The 21,475-nt window shown below is 43.6% G+C and overlaps 1 protein-coding gene across 4 annotated transcripts in view; it reads right to left on the bottom strand.

Moving 5' to 3' along the window:
- The window catches only part of DLG2 (discs large MAGUK scaffold protein 2), a 1,357,480-nt gene that overhangs the window by 1,183,885 nt on the left and 152,120 nt on the right, over window positions 1–21,475 (bottom strand). For all 4 annotated transcript variants that reach the window (XM_056561360.1, XM_056561363.1, XM_056561361.1 and 1 more), the window contains exon 3: window positions 12,520–12,665. In XM_056561360.1, the coding sequence (XP_056417335.1) occupies window positions 12,520–12,665 (146 nt within the window). The remainder of the gene's footprint in view (window positions 1–12,519; window positions 12,666–21,475) is intronic.

Here is a 21,475-nt window from a genome sequence, read left to right as displayed (position 1 = left end):
GCCTGATTTCTCTCGAGTAAGCACATACCTCATATGTCTATGTAAAGTGTTCGGCGGGCGCAGTAGAGGGCTCAGAAGGGAAAGAGCGATAAGGGGATTTTGGAGAGTACGTTTTTCTGAAATGGTTTTTGGGGGGCATGTTGCATTTAGGAAGCCCCTATGGTGCCAGAACAGCAAAAAACCCACATGGCATACCATTTTGGAAACTAGACCCCTTGAGGAACATAACAAGGAATAAAGTGAGCCTTAATACCCCACAGGTGTTTCACGACTTTTGCATATGTAAAAAAAAAAATATTTTTTTTTACTAAAATGTGTTTCCCCCCAAATTTCATATTTTTCCAAGGGTTAATAGCAGGAAATACCCCCCAATATTTGTAACCCCTTCTCTTCTGAGTATGGAGGTACCCCATAAGTGGACCTGAAGTGCACTATGGGCGAACTACAATGCTCAGAAGAGAAGGAGTCATATTTGGCTTTTTGAGAGCAAATTTTGCTCGGGGGGCATGTCGCATTTAGGAAGCCTATATGGTGCCAGAACAGCAAAAAAAAAAAACACATGGCATACCATTTTGGAAACTAGACCCCTTGAGGAATGTAATAAGGAATAAAGGGAGCCTTATTACCCCACAGGTGTTTCACGACTTTTGCATATGTAAAAAAAATATTTTTTTTTCCACTAAAATGTGTGTTTCCCCCCTAATTTCACCTTTTTGCAAGGGTTAATAGCAGAAAATACCCCCCAAAATTTGTAACCCCATCTCTTCTGAGTATGGAGTTACCCCATAAGTTGACCTGAAGTGCACTATGGGCAAACTACAATGCTCAGAAGAGAAGAAGTCATATTTGGCTTTTTGAGAGCAAATTTTGCTCGGGGAGCATGTCGCATTTAGGAAGCCCCTAAGGTGCCAGAACAGCAAAAAAAAAAAACACATGGCATACCATTTTGGAAACTAGACCCCTTGAGGAACGTAACAAGGGGTACAGTGAGCATTTGCCCCCCCCCCACTGGTGTCTGACAGATCTTTGGAACAGTGGGCTGTACAAGTTTTCATTTTCACGGACCACTGTTCCAAAGATCCGTCAGACACCTGTGGGGGGTAAATTCTCACTGCACCCTTCATTGCATTCCGTGAGGGGTGTCATTTCCGAAATGGGGTCACATGTGTTTTTTTTTTGCGTTTGTCAAAACCGCTGTAACAATCAGCCACCCCTGTGCAAATCACCTCAAATGTACATGATGCGCTCTCCCTTCTGGGCCTTGTTGTGCGCCCCCAGAGCACTTTGCGCTCACATATGGGGTATCTCTGTAGTCGGGAGAAATTGCGTTACAAATTTTGGGGGGCTTCTTTCCCTTTTACCTCTTGTGAAAATGTAAAGTATATGGCAACATCAGCATGTTAGCGTAAAAAATTTAAATTTTTTACATTAACATTCTGGTGTAGACCCCAACATTTCATTTTCATGAAGGGTTAAAGAAGAAAAAGCCCCCCAAACCTTGTAACGCAATTTCTCCCGAGTACAGCGATACCCCATATGTGACCCTAAACTGTTGCCCTGAAATACGACAGGGCTCCAAAGTGAGAGCGCCATGTGCATTTGAGGCCTAAATTAGGGATTTGCATAGGGGTGGACATAGGGGTATTCTACGCCAGTGATTCCCAAACAGGGTGCCTCCAGCTGTTGCAAAACTCCCAGCATGCGTGGACAGTCAACGGCTGTCCGACAATACTGGGAGTTGTTGTTTTTCAACAGCTGGAAGCTCTGCTTTGGAAACAGTGGTGTACCGGACGTTCTTATTGGGGGAGGGGGGCTGTGTAGGGGTATGTGTATATGTAGTGTTTTTAACTTTTTATTTTATTTTGTGGTAGTGTAGTGTTTTTAGGGTACAGTCACATGGGCGGGGGATTACAGCGAGTTTCCCAGCGCAAAATTTGCTGCATCTCAAGATGCGAGAAACCCACTGTAAAAGCCTCGCCCATGTGAATGTGTGGGGGGGTGCACCAGCTGTTGCAAAACCACAACTCCCAGCATGCATGGTCTGTTAGTGCATGCTGGGAGTTATAGTTTTGCAACAGCTGGAGGCACACAGGTTAGGAAACACTGAGTTAGAAACAATGTTTCCCAACCAGTGTGTCTCCAGTTGTTGCAAAACTACAACTCCCAGCATGCCCAGACAGCTGAAGGGCATGCTGGGAGTTGTAGTTCGGCAACATCTGAAGGGCCAGATGTTGCTGAACTAAAACTCCCAGCATGCCTGGACAGTCAGTGCATGCTGGGAGTTGTAGTTTTGCAACAGCTGGAAGAGCACAGATTGGAGACCATTATACAATGGTCTCCAAACTGGGGCCCTCCAGATGTTGCAAAACTACAACTCCCAGCATGCCCAGACAGCCAAAGGTTGTCTAGGCATGCTGGGAGTTGTAGTTTTCAGACTTCTAGAAGCAGCAGTGAAGATCTTCACTGCTGCTTCTGAGGACTACATACTCACCTGCCGGTCCCGTCGCTGCTCGTCTACGTGGCCGGTCCTGCCGCTGCTCCTCGGTCCCGCCGCTGCTCCAGGTAAGTCCGCCGGTCCCCACTTGTTCCCCCCCTATGCCGCAGGTCCCCGCGAGCCCCCGCAGCCATCGTCCCCCGTTCTGCCCGACTTCCAGGGGCGGGCAGTGCGGGGGATCTGAACTTTCACCCCAGATCACTGTGATTGGTCCACAGGGACCAATCACAGTGATCGCTGACCAGGACCATCAATGGATGGTCCTGGGGGGTGAAGTAGAAGTTGTCCCCTGCTGGAAACAGCGGGACTTCTGCCAGTTAACCCATGCGATGCGCGAACGCACTGCACAACCCGGCGTTTATATATGCCATTCTGCGGGAAGGGGTTAAAAAAATTATAACTACATGCACCAAAATTAGTATGTGTAAAATGGTCATCTTCTGACCCCTATAACTTTTTTATTTTTCCGTATACGGGGATATATGAGGGCGCATCAAGTTTTCCACATATGTTTATTTTTATTTACTTTTTTTGGGGGGGGGGAAAGGGGGGTGATTCAAATTTTTATTAGGGAAGGGGTTAAATCACATTTATTAACTTTGTTTTTTACACTTTTTTTTTTGCAATGTTATAGCCCCCATAGGGGACTATAACATGCAATACCTTGATTGCAGACATTGTATCAATGCAAAGCCATAGCATTGCATTGATCAGTGTTATCGGTGCTCTGCTGCTCCAGCCTGGATCTCAGGCATGGAGCAGCAGAATTACGATCGGACGGCAGGAGACAAGGTAAGAAGACTCTTGCTGTCCTCTCAGTTGTTCGGGACGCCGTGATTTCACCGCGGCAGTCCCGAACAGCCCACTGAGCTAACCGGCAACGCCGGTTTGATTACCACGTCTAAAGGGTTAATACCGGACAGCAGCCCATCGGCAATGTCCGGTATTAGCTGTGGGTCCTGGCTGCTGATAGCAACCGGGACCTGCCGGGTATGAAGCATGCTCAGCTCCTTAGCGCGTTTCACATAACGGGAACCGGCCACGAGAGTAAATATATGCTTGTGGTCATTAAGGGGTTAAACATGCTTATTTTGCAAAAAAAAAAAAAGTTTAAGTACAAAGTTAAAAGTACAATTATAGAAAAGCATGTAAATATGGGTATCATTTTAATCGTATTGACCCACAGAATAAAGAAAACATGTCATTTTTAAAATAAAGTGTACAGCATTAAATCAAAAGTAATTTCGGGGAGCATTGTGGGTTTTTCTGTCTTTAACGAAAAGTACCAACAATTTTGTCCACATCTGTGGATAGGGGATGAGATGTCTATGGCTGGAATACCCCTTAAAAATTTCCCTTTTTTGACCCCCTACAACATTCTCATTTTTCTGTACACGGGCTGTATGAGGGACCATTTTTTTATGGTACCACTTTTGCTTGTATGTGACTTTTTAATAGATATATATATATATATGTATTTAAAAAAAACTTTTCAAAATGTGATGTGACCAAAAAACAGCAATTTTTAACAATTTTTTTTGCTTACACCGTTCACCGTACAGGATCATTAACATAAAATTTTGATAGTTCAGACATGTACACCAAATATGTTTATTTATATATATTTTTTTACATTTTTGGGAGTTTTACATTTTTATTGGGGGAGGGGCTTATTCTCTCTCTCTCTTTTTTTAAACCATTTGTTTGACATTTTTTATGTCCTCATAGTGGACTATTTACAGCAATCATTAAATTGCATAACATTGATCAGTATTATCGGCGATCTACTTCTCTGGTCTGCTGGAAGGCATTATAATGTGGCAGGATCTAACATGTCAGATTATCCGACTTTCCAGATTATCGATGCTGGACAGATTTAGCTGCTTGTAAAAATTAATAAAAGTAATAATAATAGTGCCACAAGTTTTCGAATTCATCTTAGCTACATTAAAGATGGAAATTAAACTAAATGATTAACACATAGTTGACCGGACCTCCGTTACTGTCTTAAAGTGAGACAATAAATTTCAGAATCAGCTTAAATGGCATTTTCCTTTGCCAAGTAAACTTTTCATTTCCCTGGGGTTATACATTATAAAACTGATGGACTCATTATTTTCCCCCTTGTTTTAAATACCCAGCGCTTAATGCATTGTGCGGATTGTAAGAGCTTCTGGGCATCTTTCCTTCTCACTTAATGTTTTTGTTTGCTGACCATAGCACATTAACATACAAATGTATTCTTTCTGTAATATCTGTATTGCATTGTTTGGGGATGAGAAAGAGAACAGTCTTAAAGGGGTCGTCCAAGATTAGAAAAACATGGGCTGCTTTGTCCAAAAAGATTGACACAGGAGGAGTATCCTGAATTAGGCCAACAAGGCCCAGGCCTAGGGCGGCACTTTATCAGGGGGCGGCAGCTTGACCCGTGCACCTTTCCCTATCATGCACTCACATGCAGCGTCCTCTACAACTTTAAGAGCAGTGGCTGCTGGTACTAGTGGAGGTAGCCAGCAGTCACTGCTTTTAAAGTGAAAGAGGACACCACGTGTGAGTGCACGGAAGGGACTAGGGCAGCAAAAAATCCAAATACACCACTGAGCGCCACAACTGCTTTGAAGTTCAGCTCTATTCCATTCAATGGGGATCATCTGCAATACCAGACACAACCCATAGACAGGTGTGGCGCTGTTTTGCAGACACTGTGGTTGTCACTTTTATGGATGCATTGTGGCTGTCAATGTAATGGAAGCGCTGTGGATGACAATGTTATGGAGACACCATGGATGACAATGTTATGGAGACACCATGGATGACAATGTTATGGAGACACCATGGATGACAATGTTATGGAGACACCATGGATGACAATGTTATGGAGACACCATGGATGACAATGTTATGGAGGCACTGTGATTGTCAGTGTAATAGAGGAATACTTACCTACCCTGGTTCTTCTACAGGTCCCGTTCAAATAACAGTGAAAGCCACAGTGCCTCCAATTCTAAGGGGGCACCATCTAGTGAAGCTCCATGGACGTCACTGCACGGAGGTCACCCCAACCAGTCAATAATTTTTATATGTCTCTGTAACACGTCAAAAGTTTTTTGTTTTTTTTTATGACAGGAACACTTTAAAGTGGACACAAATGTAAAATATTAATTTTACTCTTTTACCTATGTGGTTTGCATGAAGCATGTATGGCACTATTTTGTAGGCACTGTATAGTACTAATAAGTAGGCACTGTATAGCACTATAATGTAGACACTGTATGGCACTATAAAGTAGGCACTGTTTGTCATTATTATTTATTCACTGTATGGCACTATTATTTAAGTACTATTTGGCACTATTATGTAGGCACTGTTTGTCATTAATATTTATTCACAGTATGGCACTATTATTTAAGTACTATTTGGCACTATTATGTAGGCACTGTTTGTCATTAATATTTATTCACAGTATGGCACTATTATTTAAGTACTATTTGGCACTATTATGTAGGCACTGTTTGGCACTATGTTAGCAACATTTGGCACTATTATGTAAGCAATGTATGACACTATTCTGTAGGCACTGTTTGGCACTATTGTGGTGGACCACCGGGTGAATGGGCGGAACCACAGGAGTTGCGGTGTGAGTGGTGGGATCAGATGGTATTAACCCCGGGGTTGGATGGTATTAACCCCTATGTGTTCATGATGCCAGTGTGGTTTTCGGGTTCTGGAACGCCACACACTCGGATTCTACGCTATCCCACGGGCTAGTAGTGAATAAAGAGTCCACAACAATTTCGGGTCAAACGGAGGCTTTACTGAATAGAAGACAGGTGTAATTATCTTCACAGCTATGACCAGAATTCCCAGAGAGGTGACCAGGACCCAGAGGACCTCGCAGCTACTGGACCAATACTTGTAATAAACTTTACTTTAACTTGTAATTAGACTTGACTTGACTATTTGTAGTGACAGCAGACATAGACTTGATACTTAATGGATAGACTTTAGCTTTGTGGCCTTCCAGACGCTGAACACTTGTCCTGAGATCTCTGGTAGCTGCCTCAGCAAAGACTTAGATGTTACACTCAGAAGAGTCTGAGGAAAAAACAATGAGCTAATTGCAAATGGCCGCCCCTTTATATAGTGGGGGGGGGGGGGCTGGACTGAAGCCCATTGGTCAAGCTGCGGGTCATTGATTAAGCTGGTGCTCTCTAGAAGTACATGTGACAACAGATCATGTGACTTCATAACATGTGACAGGCTTACTCACAGGTCCTGGAGACCTCCCACAGGTCCTATATACTATATAGACATAGAGTTCCTGTCTATGCATTAAAGTGATATATACACACCATATAAAACAACAGGGAGACAACAAAGGGAGACCCTGCAGGGGAGCCCCCAGGTCACTGAGGGACTCAACTTGACAGGGCCTACAGGTAGTATAGGACCATGTACCTGTACTGGGACATTACACTATTATGTAAGCAATGTATGACACTTAAATGTAAACTGTATGAAAAGTATACACTCAGAAGAAAACAGGTACCCGCACTCACCGCACGGCTGCTGTGACTCGACTCCTACGCTTCAACAGACGATCCGGTGTGTGGCTTGTTGCAATGCGCTCAGGAACGACTGCCGGCAAAGTTTTGCGCTGATTGCGCTTCTTTCAGCACTACTTCCCCTGAGGCCGGAAGAAGCGCGATCACCGCGAAAGTTTGCCGGCAGTCGGCTTTGAGCGCTATGCAACAAACCACACACCGGATCGTCCGTTGAAGCCATAGGAGTCGAGTCACAGCAGCCGTGCGGTGAGTTAGGGTACCTGTTTTCTTCTGTGTGTATACTTTGAATATGACTGTGGGCTTTCTGGTTCCCAGCACCCCCGGACTCGCAGGCACAAGGACCCTGATCTCCCGCAGTGACAGATCACAGTGATCAGCGCCCCATAGGCAGTTACCTATCATATTATTCAAGGTCCTAGACCACAAAAGTGCCATCTTCAGCTTTGTTTAGTTGTAAACTGTATGACACTACTACGTAAACGCTAAATGGCACTATTTTGTAGGCAATGTACAGTATGGCACAATATTATGTAGGCACTGAATGGGACTTATGTAAGCTATGAAAGAATCGTATACAGTGGTCCCTCAACATACGATGGTAATCCCTTCCAAATGGACCATCGTTTGTTGAGGGATCCGTGCAATGTAAAGTATAGGACAGAGGTCTACCACCTGCGGACCTCCAGATGTTGCAAAACTACAACACCCAGCATGCCCGGACAGCCAATGGCTGTCCGGGCATGCTGGGAGTTGTAGTTTTGCAACATCTGGAGGTCCGCAGGTTGAAGACCACTGGTATTGGATGTAATACTCACCTGTCCCTGCCGCTCCGGACCGTCACCGCTGCCCTGGATGTCGCCGTCCATTGCTGTCGCCACGTCCCCGGGGTGTCCCCGACGCTCCGGTAAGGCCTCTGCTTCCCAGTCATCCTCGCTCTCTGTCGCCGCCATCACGTTGTTACGCACGCCGCTCCTATTGGATGACGGGACGGCGTGCGCAGCGACATGATGACGACGATGAAGAGCGCCGACGATGCATGGGATCCCGAAGAGGACGCGCCGGAGCCCCGAGGACAGGTAAGTGATCGTCAGCGGAGCACATGGGGCACCGTAAACGGCTATCCGGTGGTAGCTGAAGCAGTCAGATCTGTCGGATAGCCGTTTATGCGATGGCCCCGACATACAAAAGCATCGTATGTGGATGCTGCCTTCAACATGCCTCTGAAAGGCCATTGTATGTTGAAATGATCGTATGTCGGGGCCATCGTAGGTCGGGGGGTCACTGTATGAAACCTGTATCATGTAGGCACTATATGGCTCATATATGGAAACTGTATGACCCTTTTATGTAGACGCTGAATGGCACTATTTTGTAGATGTTGTATGACACTATTACATATTTTCCATTAGTTCCACATGTTAACCTAGGGGCCCCGACATCCTTAATACCTGAGATAACACAGACTGAACGGTTTACACCCGCAGCATTAGCCTATTTTTTTATTATTCATGTTATACGTCTAAATTAATAACATTTTATTCCGGAGAGATTCCGCTCTTTTCTTGGGATGAATGTTTATGGAACATTGTTTTACTTATTATTCTAGAGTGTGTTAAAGCTTCCCAGGTCGGCGATAAAAGCATCTGCAATATCTGCGAGAACACCGTAAATTAACTCCACGTTGTTCTGCCTGGCAGAGGTGTACATTACACAGAGGATGAAAGGTTTTACAGAAATTGGTAAAAAATAAATAAATAAATAAATAAAAAAAAACATAGAACAAAATATTATTTTAAATATAAATTAAGTCATTATATATATATATATATATATATATATATATATATATATATATTTGGCTGCTTTCTTTCCAAAACAGAGCCACACTTCTCCACAGGTTGTGCCTGATATTGCGGATCACCCGAGGTAAGCCTAAGTCTTGCACCTGGCAGGTCTGCAAAATTGTTTGCTTCCAGGTGTTCCCCTTGGTGCTGCTGCTGCTACATTTTGCTGCCATGGAGGCGATATAGACAAAATCAGACAGAATCAGTCTCCCTCCCCTTCTGGCAGCTGACAATATAGTCCCTTCCTAATTCTACTGTCTTCTCAGCTGTACTGCCATGCTACTGGAGAAGTTCAGGTCCTTCCCTAGCTGCCCTGCGGTAAAGAGGGCATCAGTATATAGCATTGTTTCCCAACAGGTGTGCCTCCAGCTGTTGCAAAACTACAACTCCCAGCATGCCCGATGTGCAATGGACCAACCATTGCGGAGTCTATGACGGAGCTCCGGCCCGGATGTGAATTTGGCCTAAGTAACAATATTAATAGATTCAAAATTTCAAAATGCTGACACAGGGACACTTGTAAGAAGGCAAATTAGAACAAAGCAATAGAAACCACACAAAGAATGCTGCAAACATTCAACACACTATAATCCGCACCATTCTGCAAAGGCAAGGGATCTTTCTAAAAAAGCTAACCCAGTGTTTTCCAACCAGCGTGCCTTCAGCTGTTGCAAAACTACAACTCCCAGCATGCCGGGACAGCCAAAGGCTGTCCCGGCATGCTTGGAGTTGTAGTTTTGCAACAGCTGGAGGCACACTGGTTGGGAAACCCTGGTATATGCATCATCCGCATCATTCCCAGCATGCCGAGACAGCGGCAGATCCAGACTAATAGATCAGCTGTGAGACGGTTGCATAGCAACTGCCCCAAATAAACTAAAAGACAGGAGAAGACTTAGGCAATGTTTTTTTTAGGCAAAAAGTCCGCCTGGAAAGTATTCCAGCACTAGGACTGCACGGAAATGCACCATCTCCATAGACGGCAATGCATCTCAAAGCGGATTCCATCGACATGTCAATACTTTTGGCTGGAATTTCTGAGGTGTGTGCGGTGCAGCAGAATCCCATTACTTTTGATGGGATTCCGCTGCACCGCGCACACGTCAGAAATTCCGGTTCCGGCCTGTGAAAAATGAAAGTAGCGATCTGATTGGTTGCTATGGGCAACTCAGCAACTTTTCCTCTGGACAGGTTGTGATAAATCTCCCCCCATATAACCTTTTTCTTTGTTGTTGTTGCCGGTGACAATTTGCCCTTTCGTTTACGCGGAACGTAACAACCCTGACTGGACGCGAGAGTTGTAGCAAAACAAGACGCCGGCGCACTTCCTGTCCCCATAACACGGGATAGCGTCACGCCATCAGCGGCGGGAGAATGGCGACTTCCACTATATAGGACGCAATTAGGGTGTACAATACGTTCGCCTTAATTACAGCCTACATGTGTGTGACCGCCGCAGCTATAGGCGGTTGATGTCCTGCTAGTCTTGTGATCGCTGTTGTCATGGAGACGCGTATTCAGGCGATCGCATATGAAGAGAACGTAGAGAAGATTCCACGAAATACAAAGGAAGATGCTACCCACAGCTCACAGCAGTAGCGTCCTCTATATGAATAGGTATCGATGAATTATTCATGGGAAACCCGATGCCTGAAAACCGAGGTGATTTCATCTCTCGGGGAATGAAGATAGTTTATTTATTCGGTATTTTTAATTGGACGGTTACAATTAAGTTATATATGTGTATTCCCCATCATTACAGGAAAATCTGATGCATAAAAGACCATAAAAAACTCCAATTATCTGTGAAATATTTAATATTAGGTCGTTTTTAATCTATATCTATCTATCTCATATCTATCTATCTATCAGTTTGCAAATACATTACATTACTTATCCTGTACTGATCCTGAGTTATATCCTGTATTATACTCCAGAGCTGTACTCACTATTCTGCTGGTGAGGTCACTGTGTACATACATTACATTACTTATCCTGTACTGATACTAAGTTATATCCTGTATTATACTCCAGAGCTGTACTCACTATTCTGCTGGTGAGGTCACTGTGTACATACATTACATTACTTATCCTGTACTGATCCTGAGTTATATCCTGTATTATACTCCAGAGCTGTACTCACTATTCTGCTGGTGAGGTCACTGTGTACATACATTACATTACTTATCCTGTACTGATCCTGAGTTATATCCTGTATTATACTCCAGAGCTGTACTCACTATTCTGCTGGTGAGGTCACTGTGTACATACATTACATTACTTATCCTGTACTGATCCTGAGTTATATCCTGTATTATACTCCAGAGCTGTACTCACTATTCTGCTGGTGAGGTCACTGTGTACATACATTACATTACTTATCCTGTACTGATCCTGAGTTATATCCTGTATTATACTCCAGAGCTGTACTCACTATTCTGCTGGTGAGGTCACTGTGTACATATATTACATTACTTATCCTGTACTGATCCTGAGTTATATCCTGTATTATACTTCAGAGCTGTACTCACTATTCTGCTGGTGGGGTCACTGTGTACATACATTACATTACTTATCCTGTACTGATCCTGAGTTATATCCTGTATTATACTCCAGAGGTGTACTCACTATTCTGCTGGTGGGATCACTGTGTACATACATTACATTACTTATCCTGTACTGATCCTGAGTTATATCCTGTATTCTACTCCAGAGCTGTACTCACTATTCTGCTGGTGAGGTCACTGTGTACATACATTACATTACTTATCCTGTACTGATCCTGAGTTATATCCTGTATTATACTCCAGAGCTGTACTCACTATTCTGCTGGTGAGGTCACTGTGTACATACATTACATTACTTATCCTGTACTGATCCTGAGTTATATCCTGTATTATACTCCAGAGCTGTACTCACTATTCTGCTGGTGAGGTCACTGTGTACATACATTACATTACTTATCCTGTACTGATCCTGAGTTATATCCTGTATTATACTCCAGAGCTGTACTCACTATTCTGCTGGTGAGGTCACTGTGTACATATATTACATTACTTATCCTGTACTGATCCTGAGTTATATCCTGTATTATACTTCAGAGCTGTACTCACTATTCTGCTGGTGGGGTCACTGTGTACATACATTACATTACTTATCCTGTACTGATCCTGAGTTATATCCTGTATTATACTCCAGAGGTGTACTCACTATTCTGCTGGTGGGATCACTGTGTACATACATTACATTACTTATCCTGTACTGATCCTGAGTTATATCCTGTATTATACTCCAGAGCTGTACTCACTATTCTGCTGGTGAGGTCACTGTGTACATACATTACATTACTTATCCTGTACTGATCCTGAGTTATATCCTGTATTATACTCCAGAGCTGTACTCACTATTCTGCTGGTGAGGTCACTGTATACATACATTACATTACTTATCCTGTACTGATCCTGAGTTATATCCTGTATTATACTCCAGAGCTGTACTCACTATTCTGCTGGTGAGGTCACTGTGTACATACATTACATTACTTATCCTGTACTGATCCTGAGTTATATCCTGTATTATACTCCAGAGCAGCACTCACTATTCTTTGGATCATTACCTCGGATGCTTTCTGTATGCTCTCGGCTCCGGCAGATAAAGAATTGTTTTTCTCCCATAATTCTGCGACATGGTTCAGTTCAGAGATCTTCTCTTCATAGTCAATGTGGGAGCTGAGCAACATGACTTCATAAAACTCCTGAATATCTGCCAAGAAAGGAATGGAAGACATTATTAGTCATTATCACTGTATACGCCATCTGTACACGCCGGGGTTTCCCAACCAGGGTGCCTCCAGCTGTTGCAACTACAACTCCCATTAAGCCTGCCATAACTCCCGGACAGCCTTTTGCTGACCTGACCTGCTGGAAGTGGTAGTTTTGCCACAGCTGGAGGTTAGGTAACACTGGTATAGGCTGTCTTTATGGAGAGAACACCACCTATGGAATTTAGTCTTACAGCTCTATCTGTATACTGCTGCTATGTGGGATCAGGGTATATGGGATCAGGATATAGTAGTTATACACCTCTCCTCCAGCTCTATGGGGGAGATTTATCAAAACCTGTGCAGAGGAAGAGTGGTGAAGTTGCCCATAGCAACCAATCAGATTCCTTCTTTCATTTTTCACAGATCGCTTTAAAATTGAAAGAAGCGATCTGATTGATTGCCATGGGCAACTGCACCACTCTTCCTCTGCACAGTTTTTTTTTAAATAAATCTCCCTCTATCTGTATACTGCTGCTGCTATCTTTTTAGGATCAGGATACATTGAAGTTATATACCTCTCCTCCAGTTCTATCTGTATACTGCTTCTATCTCTTTAGGTTTAGGATACATAGTAGTTATACACCTCCCCCCTAGCTTTAATTCATTGTTTTTCTTTTCGTACATGAAATGAACTCATCTATAAGAGGGGAAATTGATTTTTTCCAACTTTTGTTTTGTCCCCTTAGGGATTAGACTGTGTGATCACTTGACTACGGTTATATCCTACTGCAATACTTTAGCATAAGGCTGACCGGCATCCTATCAGGTCCTGCCTCTGGCAGCATCTATGCATTTGGTATATCTGTAGTAAGTAGAGTGCTGTCAGGAGGCAGTATAATCCGACTACATAGGGTTTGTTTGTAGTCTGTTACCATGGAGATGCATAAGTCAGCATAGCAGCTGTTGAAACAAAACAGTAAGACATTTTTTAATGAAAAACTATTTACAAAGTTGCTTTATCTTCTATTTTAGATATACTGGACTGGAGCAATAATAAACCTTAAAGGGGTACTCCGGCGCTTAGACATCTTATCCCCTATCCAAAGGATAGGGGATAAGATGCCTGATCAATGGGGGTCCCTCCACTGGGGACCCCCTTGATCTTGCACGACGCACCCCATTTAAAATCAGTCCCCCCCAGCAGCGGAACCCCCGCGATTAGGCATCTTATCCCCTATCTTTTGGATATGGGATAAGATGTCTAAGCGCCGGAGTACGCCTTTAAAAGTCTTTAGAGGGATACTCTGCCTCTAGACATCTTTTCCCCTATCGTCCGTGATGTCACGGCCACGCCCCCTCAATGCAAGTCCCTGGAAGGTAAGATGTCTGATCTAGGCTGCGACATCCCAGACATCCGGTGCACGGAGCGAACTTCGATCCGTACCGGATGACTGGCGATGCGGGACGGAGGCTCGTGATGTCACGGTCACGCCCTGCTTGTGATGTCACGGCCACGCCCCCTCAATGCAAGTCTATGGGAGGGGGCGTGACGCCCCCTCCTATAGACTTGCATTGAGGGGGCGTGGCCATGTCTTCACGAGTGGGGTCACGAGCCACCGGCGCTGAACCCGACGCTCTATACGAATGCCAGTTACAGCAGGGAGATCGTCGGGGGACAGGGCATAAGATGTCTAGGAGCGAAGTTCCCCTTTAATAACTAAGAATGTTATTTTGAAGAATATAAAGCCGAGCACAATTGTCTGCGCACACATCTGTTCTGTTATCATCACAGTAAACAATCTTCCAATGCATTTGGACAGTGAAATATCAAATTGCTAGTGGCTTTACTAGAAAAGAAGCAGAAAAGCTTAAGGGATGAGTCCTTGCCCTTCTTTTCCATGTTAATATGCAGATCATACATTCTCCTGGAAGACAATCATAAAACAAGACGAACAGATTTCACACTGCTGCATAATGACGTGCCGGTGACCGGCAGGAAATAATGATCCCAACGCTTCCCATAAATATTCATCACCGTCACACAGGGGGTCATTTACTTATCACAAAACACTAGAAGCAACAAATGTTCCGCCAGAGCTAAAATCCGTTTGTTTGTTTCAGTTACACATCCGGTTCTCTCATTAAAGGGGTTCTCCACTATAATAGCACCATTTTGTTAGAAGCGTCACTAAACTGATCAGCTGACAACAGGCTAGAACCCCAAGCGATCAGCTCTCACTGTGGAAAAAACCTGGAAACAATTGTTCATTTTCCTTGCAGCGCCACCACAGGAGAAATGAGGTATTACACATGTGTAATGGAGTCCATGTGATGTACTGTGGTCCCTCAAGTTACAATATTAATTGGTTCCAGGACGACCATTGTATGTTGAGACCATTGTATGTTGGGACCATTGTATGTTGGGACCATTGTATGTTGGGACCATTGTATGTTGGGACCATAGTATGTTGGGGCCATTGTATGTTGGGACAATTGTATGTTGGGACCATAGTATGTTGGGACCATTGTATGTTGGGGCCATAACTCTATGGAAACTTGGTAATTGGTTCTGAAGCCCCAAAATGTCATCCGAAATTCGGAAAATGTGAGGATTAAACCAAAAAAAGGAGATAACTAATATAGAAAAAGCAAGTCCTTAAACGTAAGAAAGATCTGCCGGAGCAGTAATCACTGTCTATGTAGAGGACAGGAGCTTCTTCGGGGTCCTGTACAGTAGACACAGTGTCCTAAAAAAGTAACATGGAGCCGCCCTCACCTGGTCTCCAAAGGAGCAGCTAACCCTGGTACAGGTAAAGAGTACAGAACATGTAATACCTCCCTGTACTGTAGGGGGCGCTACCAGGCACCAGTCAGTGCATACACTTCAGTAATACAGGGGTTTTACCAGTGAATGCCCATTCTGATTGGTCGGTTCTTCCGGACATTGACACGTCTCCCAGATCTAGACTGTCTGTAGAATTGTATGTTGAGTCTGGTTTATAGTTACAATGGTCCAGAAATGACATTGTATGTTGAACTATTGTATGTTGAGGCCATTGTAAGTTGAGAGATCACTGTACAGCGGTAACAGGTTCTCCTAATAGAAAGACTCTGCAGCCACTCTGAGCTAGATAGGACTCACTTGATTCTGGAGAGTTTGTTATGAAGTGGGAATTATTTATGTGTCCAGAAGAGTGCAGGAAACCCTTGGCCGTGTGGATCGGCATGATCAGAATGGCACTGGTGAGGAATCGGAGGCAGATGAGTACATTGTACTAGGTCCCTCCATGAGAAGACTCTGTTTGCAGTGACCCCTACAATTTGGGATAGTTTCCTATGAAGTGGCCATTTCCTATGTGTCGAGAGGAGAGCAGGAAACCCTTGGCAGTGGGGATCGGCACTATCAGAACTGGTGGGGGGGTCAGAGGCAGGGGAGTAAATTTATTTTTTATTTTTCATACCACCCTAAGTTCTTCTAAATCGGAAAGGGTTAAACTGATACTGTCAAATGGACATGTTAAAAGTTTTGATCAGTCGAGGTCTTGTCGTTCATACCCCGACTGATTGCAAGAACAGGCTGGTTGAAGAGTGTGCTAAGCGCATTCTCTCCTGGCTCTATGTCACGAGCCCGAGGTATGCAGAATACCATCTCTGAATGCAACGCGCATCCAACCCTGAAGCAGATGGGCTACAGCAGCTGAAGACCACACCAGGTGCCATTCCTGTCAACTAAGAACAGGTAACTGAGGCTACAATTCACACAGGTCACCAAAACTGGACAATGACCTCAGGTACATATGGAGGAAGTGTGTGATGTCATCATGTCTATATGGAGGAACTGTGTGATGTCATCATGTCCATATGGAGGAACTGTGTGACGTCATCATGTCCATATGGAGGAACTGTGTGATGTCATCATGTCCATATGGAAGAACTGTGTGATGTCATCATGTCCATATGGGGGAACTGTGTGATGTCATCATGTCCATATGGAGGAACTGTGTGATGTCATCATGTCCATATGGAAGAACTGTGTGATGTCATCATGTCTATATGGAGGAACTGTGTGATGTCATCATGTCCATATGGAGGAAATGTGTGATGTCATCATGTCCATATGGAAGAACTGTGTGATGTCATCATGTCTATATGGAGGAACTGTGTGATGTCATCATGTCCATATGGAGGAACTGTGTGATGTCATCATGTCCATATGGAGGAACTGTGTGATGTCATCATGTCTATAGGGAGGAAATGTGTGATGTGTCCCCCATGGAGCTCAGTCTCTCTACAAGGTTCTGGAAACATCCTTCAAAGTATGCCATGAAGAATGAAGGAGGTGCAACCTAGGACTTGCAAGGTGTATCTAATAAAGGGCCAGTTAGTGTATACTCAATTTAGGTCACAAACAATCAAAAACTAACATATCTGTTTCTCATAAATACAAGACCTCATGTTCTCACAAGAAAAATAGATCTGAAAAAAGTTAGTGGTCCTGGAGCCCACCTTGGCCTGGTCCTTGTAGCATTACTTGGCGTATGCCCCTTTAAGCTACAATTCATTACAGGGCGCCCCATAAAATCCTCTTTGTCTCTATGGTAGACGAGCTGCTGTGGTGATGCCTGGTTAATGATGGACATTTATGAGGAGCCTACAGACATTGTCTCTCTCCATACAGCCTGGAGTCGCCATCACACTGTTGAAGCAATCTCTTTGTCTTGCACGGATAGTAATTTGGCCCCCAAGAGAAGCTTTTAATTAAGTGAACGACAAAGAGAAATCATTAAGGGCTTTTATAATTGTCATTAATAGAGAGATCAGTAAATGTTACCGAGAGATAAACTTAGAAAGTGAACAAATGAATTTTACAAAATGGCATGTGCAGGGTGGACTGTAAGAGTGGACACCATCTTGTAGACTGAAGTAGAAGTGTCACTTGATGATTTATAATGGACCCCAACCTACCATGTGCCATTTCTAATACTGTACCTCCTTATGTGATAGAGGGGCTTTTGATCCCCCTTGAGCACTTAGGCGCAGGGGCAGTTGCTACCTTTGCAGACCCTTTTAGCTACACCCCTTGGGGGCAAAAAACATGGTTTGCTGTTCACTGGGCCATACACCCATTTGCCCTTGATAAAGCCACGTGTGTGGTGAAACGAGGGACCATAGGGACCTATAACACTGCACACACTGATCTCCTATGCTGATCACTGGCGTGTATTAACACGCCTGTGATCAGTGTTATCGGCGCTTGACTGCTCCTTCCTGGATCTCAGGCACGGAGCAGTCATTCGTCGATCGGACACCGAGGAGGCAGGTAAGGGCCCTCCCAGTGTCCTGTCAGCTGTTCGGGACGCCGCGATTTCACCGCGGCGGTCCCGAACAGCCCAACTGAGCAGCCGGGTCACTTTCACTTTCGAAGCGGCGGTCAGCTTTGACCGCCGCTTCTAAAGGGTTAATACCGCACATCGCCGCGATCGGCGATGTGTGGTATTAGCCGCAGGTCCCGGCCGTTGACGAGCGCCGGGACCGACGCGATATGATGCGGGATGGCGGCGCGATCCCGCTTCATATCGTGGGAGCCGGCGCAGGACGTAAATATACGTCCTGCGTCGTTAAGGGGTTAAGTATTATTGCTAAGCCTGTGTAACCAGGGAAGGTGCCAGTGACCAGGTGACTTGTTGGTGACTATGGGAGTCCTCCAAATTGCTCCCTTATATACTTGGGAGGAGCTAGATTAGTTTCAGTTTAGACCTTGCTGAGCTACAGTACAGTCAAGACCTGAGAGTGTCTGGTGTTCCTGAGGGAGACCAAGGCCTAACCACACAGCCACTATCTGTGGAACCCCCTACAGGTGAAAGTCAAAGCCTTAAAGGGTACCTCTCATCAAATAAACTTTTGATATATTTTAGATTAATGAATGTTTAATAACTTTCCAATAGCATGTTAATGAAAAATATGCTTCTTTCTATTGTATTTTTCCCGATCAGTCCTGTCAGCAAGCATTTCTGACTCATGCTGGAGTCCTAAACACTCAGAGCTGCCAGCCTGCTTTGTTCACAGCCAAAGAGGCTGTGAACAAAGCAGGCTGGCAGCTCTGAGTGTTCTCCTTTGTGAACAAAGCAGACTGGCAGCTCGTAGTGTTTAGGACTCCAGCATGAGTCTGAAATGCTTGCTGCCAGGACTGGTAGGGAGACCCCTAGTGGTCATTTCTTCAAAGTGGAAAATTAAATAGAAAGAAGCATATTTTTTAATAACATGCAATTGTAAAGTTATTCTGCATATATTAATCTATAATTTATCAAAAGTTTTTTTTTAATGAGAGGTACCCTTTAAGGACGCAGGGTTTTTCAGTTTTTGCACTTCCATTTTTTCCTTCTCACCTTTTAAAAATCATAACGCTTAAAATTTTGCACCTAAAAATCCATAGGATGGCTTATTTTTTGCGCCACCAATTCTACTTTGCAGTGACATTAGTCATTTTACCCAAAAATCTACCGCAAAACGTAAAACAACATTTTTTTAATTTTGAGGGCTTCCGTTTCTACGCAGTAAATTTTTTTGTAAAAATGACACCTTTTCTTTATTCTGTAGGTCCATATGATTAAAATGATACCCTACTTATATAGGTTTGATTTTGTCGTACTTCTGGAAAAAATCCCAACTACATGCAGGAAAATGTATACGTTTAAAATTGTCATATTCTGACCCCTATAACTTTTTTATTTTTTCACGTACGGGCCGGTAAGGGGCTAATTTTTTGCGCCGTGATCTGAAGTTTTTAGCGGTATCGTTTTTGTATTGATCGGACTTTTTGATCACTTTTTATTCATGTTTTCATAATATAAAAAGTGAAATATGCTTTTTTGGACTTTGGAATTTTGTTGCGTGTACGCCATTGACCGTGCGGTTTAATTAATGATATTTTTTTTTATAGTTCGGACATTTACGCACGCGGCAATACCACAAATGTTTATATTTATTTTAATTTACATGTTTTTTTTTTTTTTTTAAATGGGAAAAGGGGGGTGATTTGGACTTTTATTATGGAAAGAGTTAAATCACATTTATTAACTTATTTTTTACACTTTTTTTTTTTGCAGTGTTATAGCTCCCATAGGGGGCTATAACATTGCATACACTGATTGCCAGCACTGTTCACTGCAAAGCCATAGCTTTGCAGTGATCAGTGAATCTCAGGCTTGGAACAATCATTCGCCAATCGGACACGCCGAAGGAAAGTGAGTGACCCTCCGCTCGCGTCCTAGCTGATCGGGACACCAATCAGCCCCAATGAACAACCAGAAAGGTTTTACTTCCGTTTTAGATGCGGCGTTCAACTTTGAATGCTGCGTCTAAAGGGTCAATAGCGCACGGCACCGCGATTGCTGCCGCACGCTATTAGCCCCGAGTCCCGGCATCAGTTACATGCCGGGACCGACCCGATTTGACACGTGTTATATCGCAGGGGCCGGCCTTGCACTTAATATACGTCCGTGTTCGTTAAGGGGTTAATAACTCTGGAATGCTTTTACTTATGAATTTGATTCCGAGATTGCTTTTTCTTGACATATTCTACTTTAACATAATGGTAAATTTTTGTCGATAATTGCATCATTTCTTGGTGAAAAATACCAAAATTTTTAGAAAAATGTGAACATTTTACATTTTTTTTAACTTCGAAACTCTCTGCTTATAATGAAAATGAATATCCCAAATAACTTATATATTGAATCACATATACAATATGTCTACTTTATGTTGGCATCCTAAAGTTGACATGTTTTTACTTTTGGACGACATTAGAGGGCTTCAAAGTTCAGCAGCAATTTTCCAATTTTTCACAAAATTTTCAAACTCGATATTTTTCGGGGACCAGTTCAGTTTTGAAGTGGATTTGAAGGGTCTTCATATTAGAAATACCCCATAAATGACTCCATTATAAAAACTGCACCCCTCAAAGTATTCAAAATGACATTCAGAAAGTGTGTTAACCCTTTAGGTGTTTCACAGGAATAGCAGCAAAGTGAAGGAGAAAATTCAAAATTTTCATTTTTTTACACTGGCATGTTCTTGTGGACCCAGTTTTTGAATAATTAGGGGTAAAAGGAGAGAAATCCCCCGAAAATTTTTAACCCAATTTCTCTTTTGAGTAAGGAAATACCTCATATGTGGATGTTTTGCGGGCTTAGTAGAGGGCTCAGTAGGGAAGGAACGACAATGGGATTTTGGAGAGTGAGTTTTTCTGAAATGGTTTTTGTGGGGCATGTCACATTTAGGAAGCCCCTATGGTGCCAGTCGCCAATAAACTCAGGAATTGTCTCTGCCGCCATGCAGGGGGTTCATCATCAGAACTAGATGATGAGGAGGACGAGGAAGTATATCATACACCGTTATAAAAAAACTATAAAAAAAAAACACTGTGGCCAAAAAAATAAAAAGGTGGCCAAATGCAGTGTCCTGGAGCCCTAATAGGGCCTGGGTCACGCTGCAAAATGTGCGGCGGACCCTTGAGGACCTATTAGGGGGTCGGATTTTCTTTGTACTTTTTTTTTTTTCAACTCCTGCCTGTCCCTACACACAAACTCAACCTGAACTACAGGTGACAGGAGGCCATTTCTTCTGCCATAAGGGGCACAGATCTGTTGACTGAGCTCAGTGGGCTAGCAGAGCTGAGAGAAGGGGACATTAACCCCTCCTCTGCCAGCAGCTATTGGTCGGACGATCCAACCAATAGCAGCTCATCTGGGGAGGTGACGTGATCACCAACTTCCCCCCAGCAACAGGAGGTGATTGGTGGTGTATA

This window comes from Hyla sarda, chromosome 2 (genome assembly GCF_029499605.1).
Source record: "Hyla sarda isolate aHylSar1 chromosome 2, aHylSar1.hap1, whole genome shotgun sequence".
NCBI classification, from domain to species: Eukaryota; Metazoa; Chordata; class Amphibia; order Anura; family Hylidae; genus Hyla; species Hyla sarda.
Note: the sequence above shows the minus strand (reverse complement) of the source record. Positions and strands in the feature narration are given on the sequence as shown.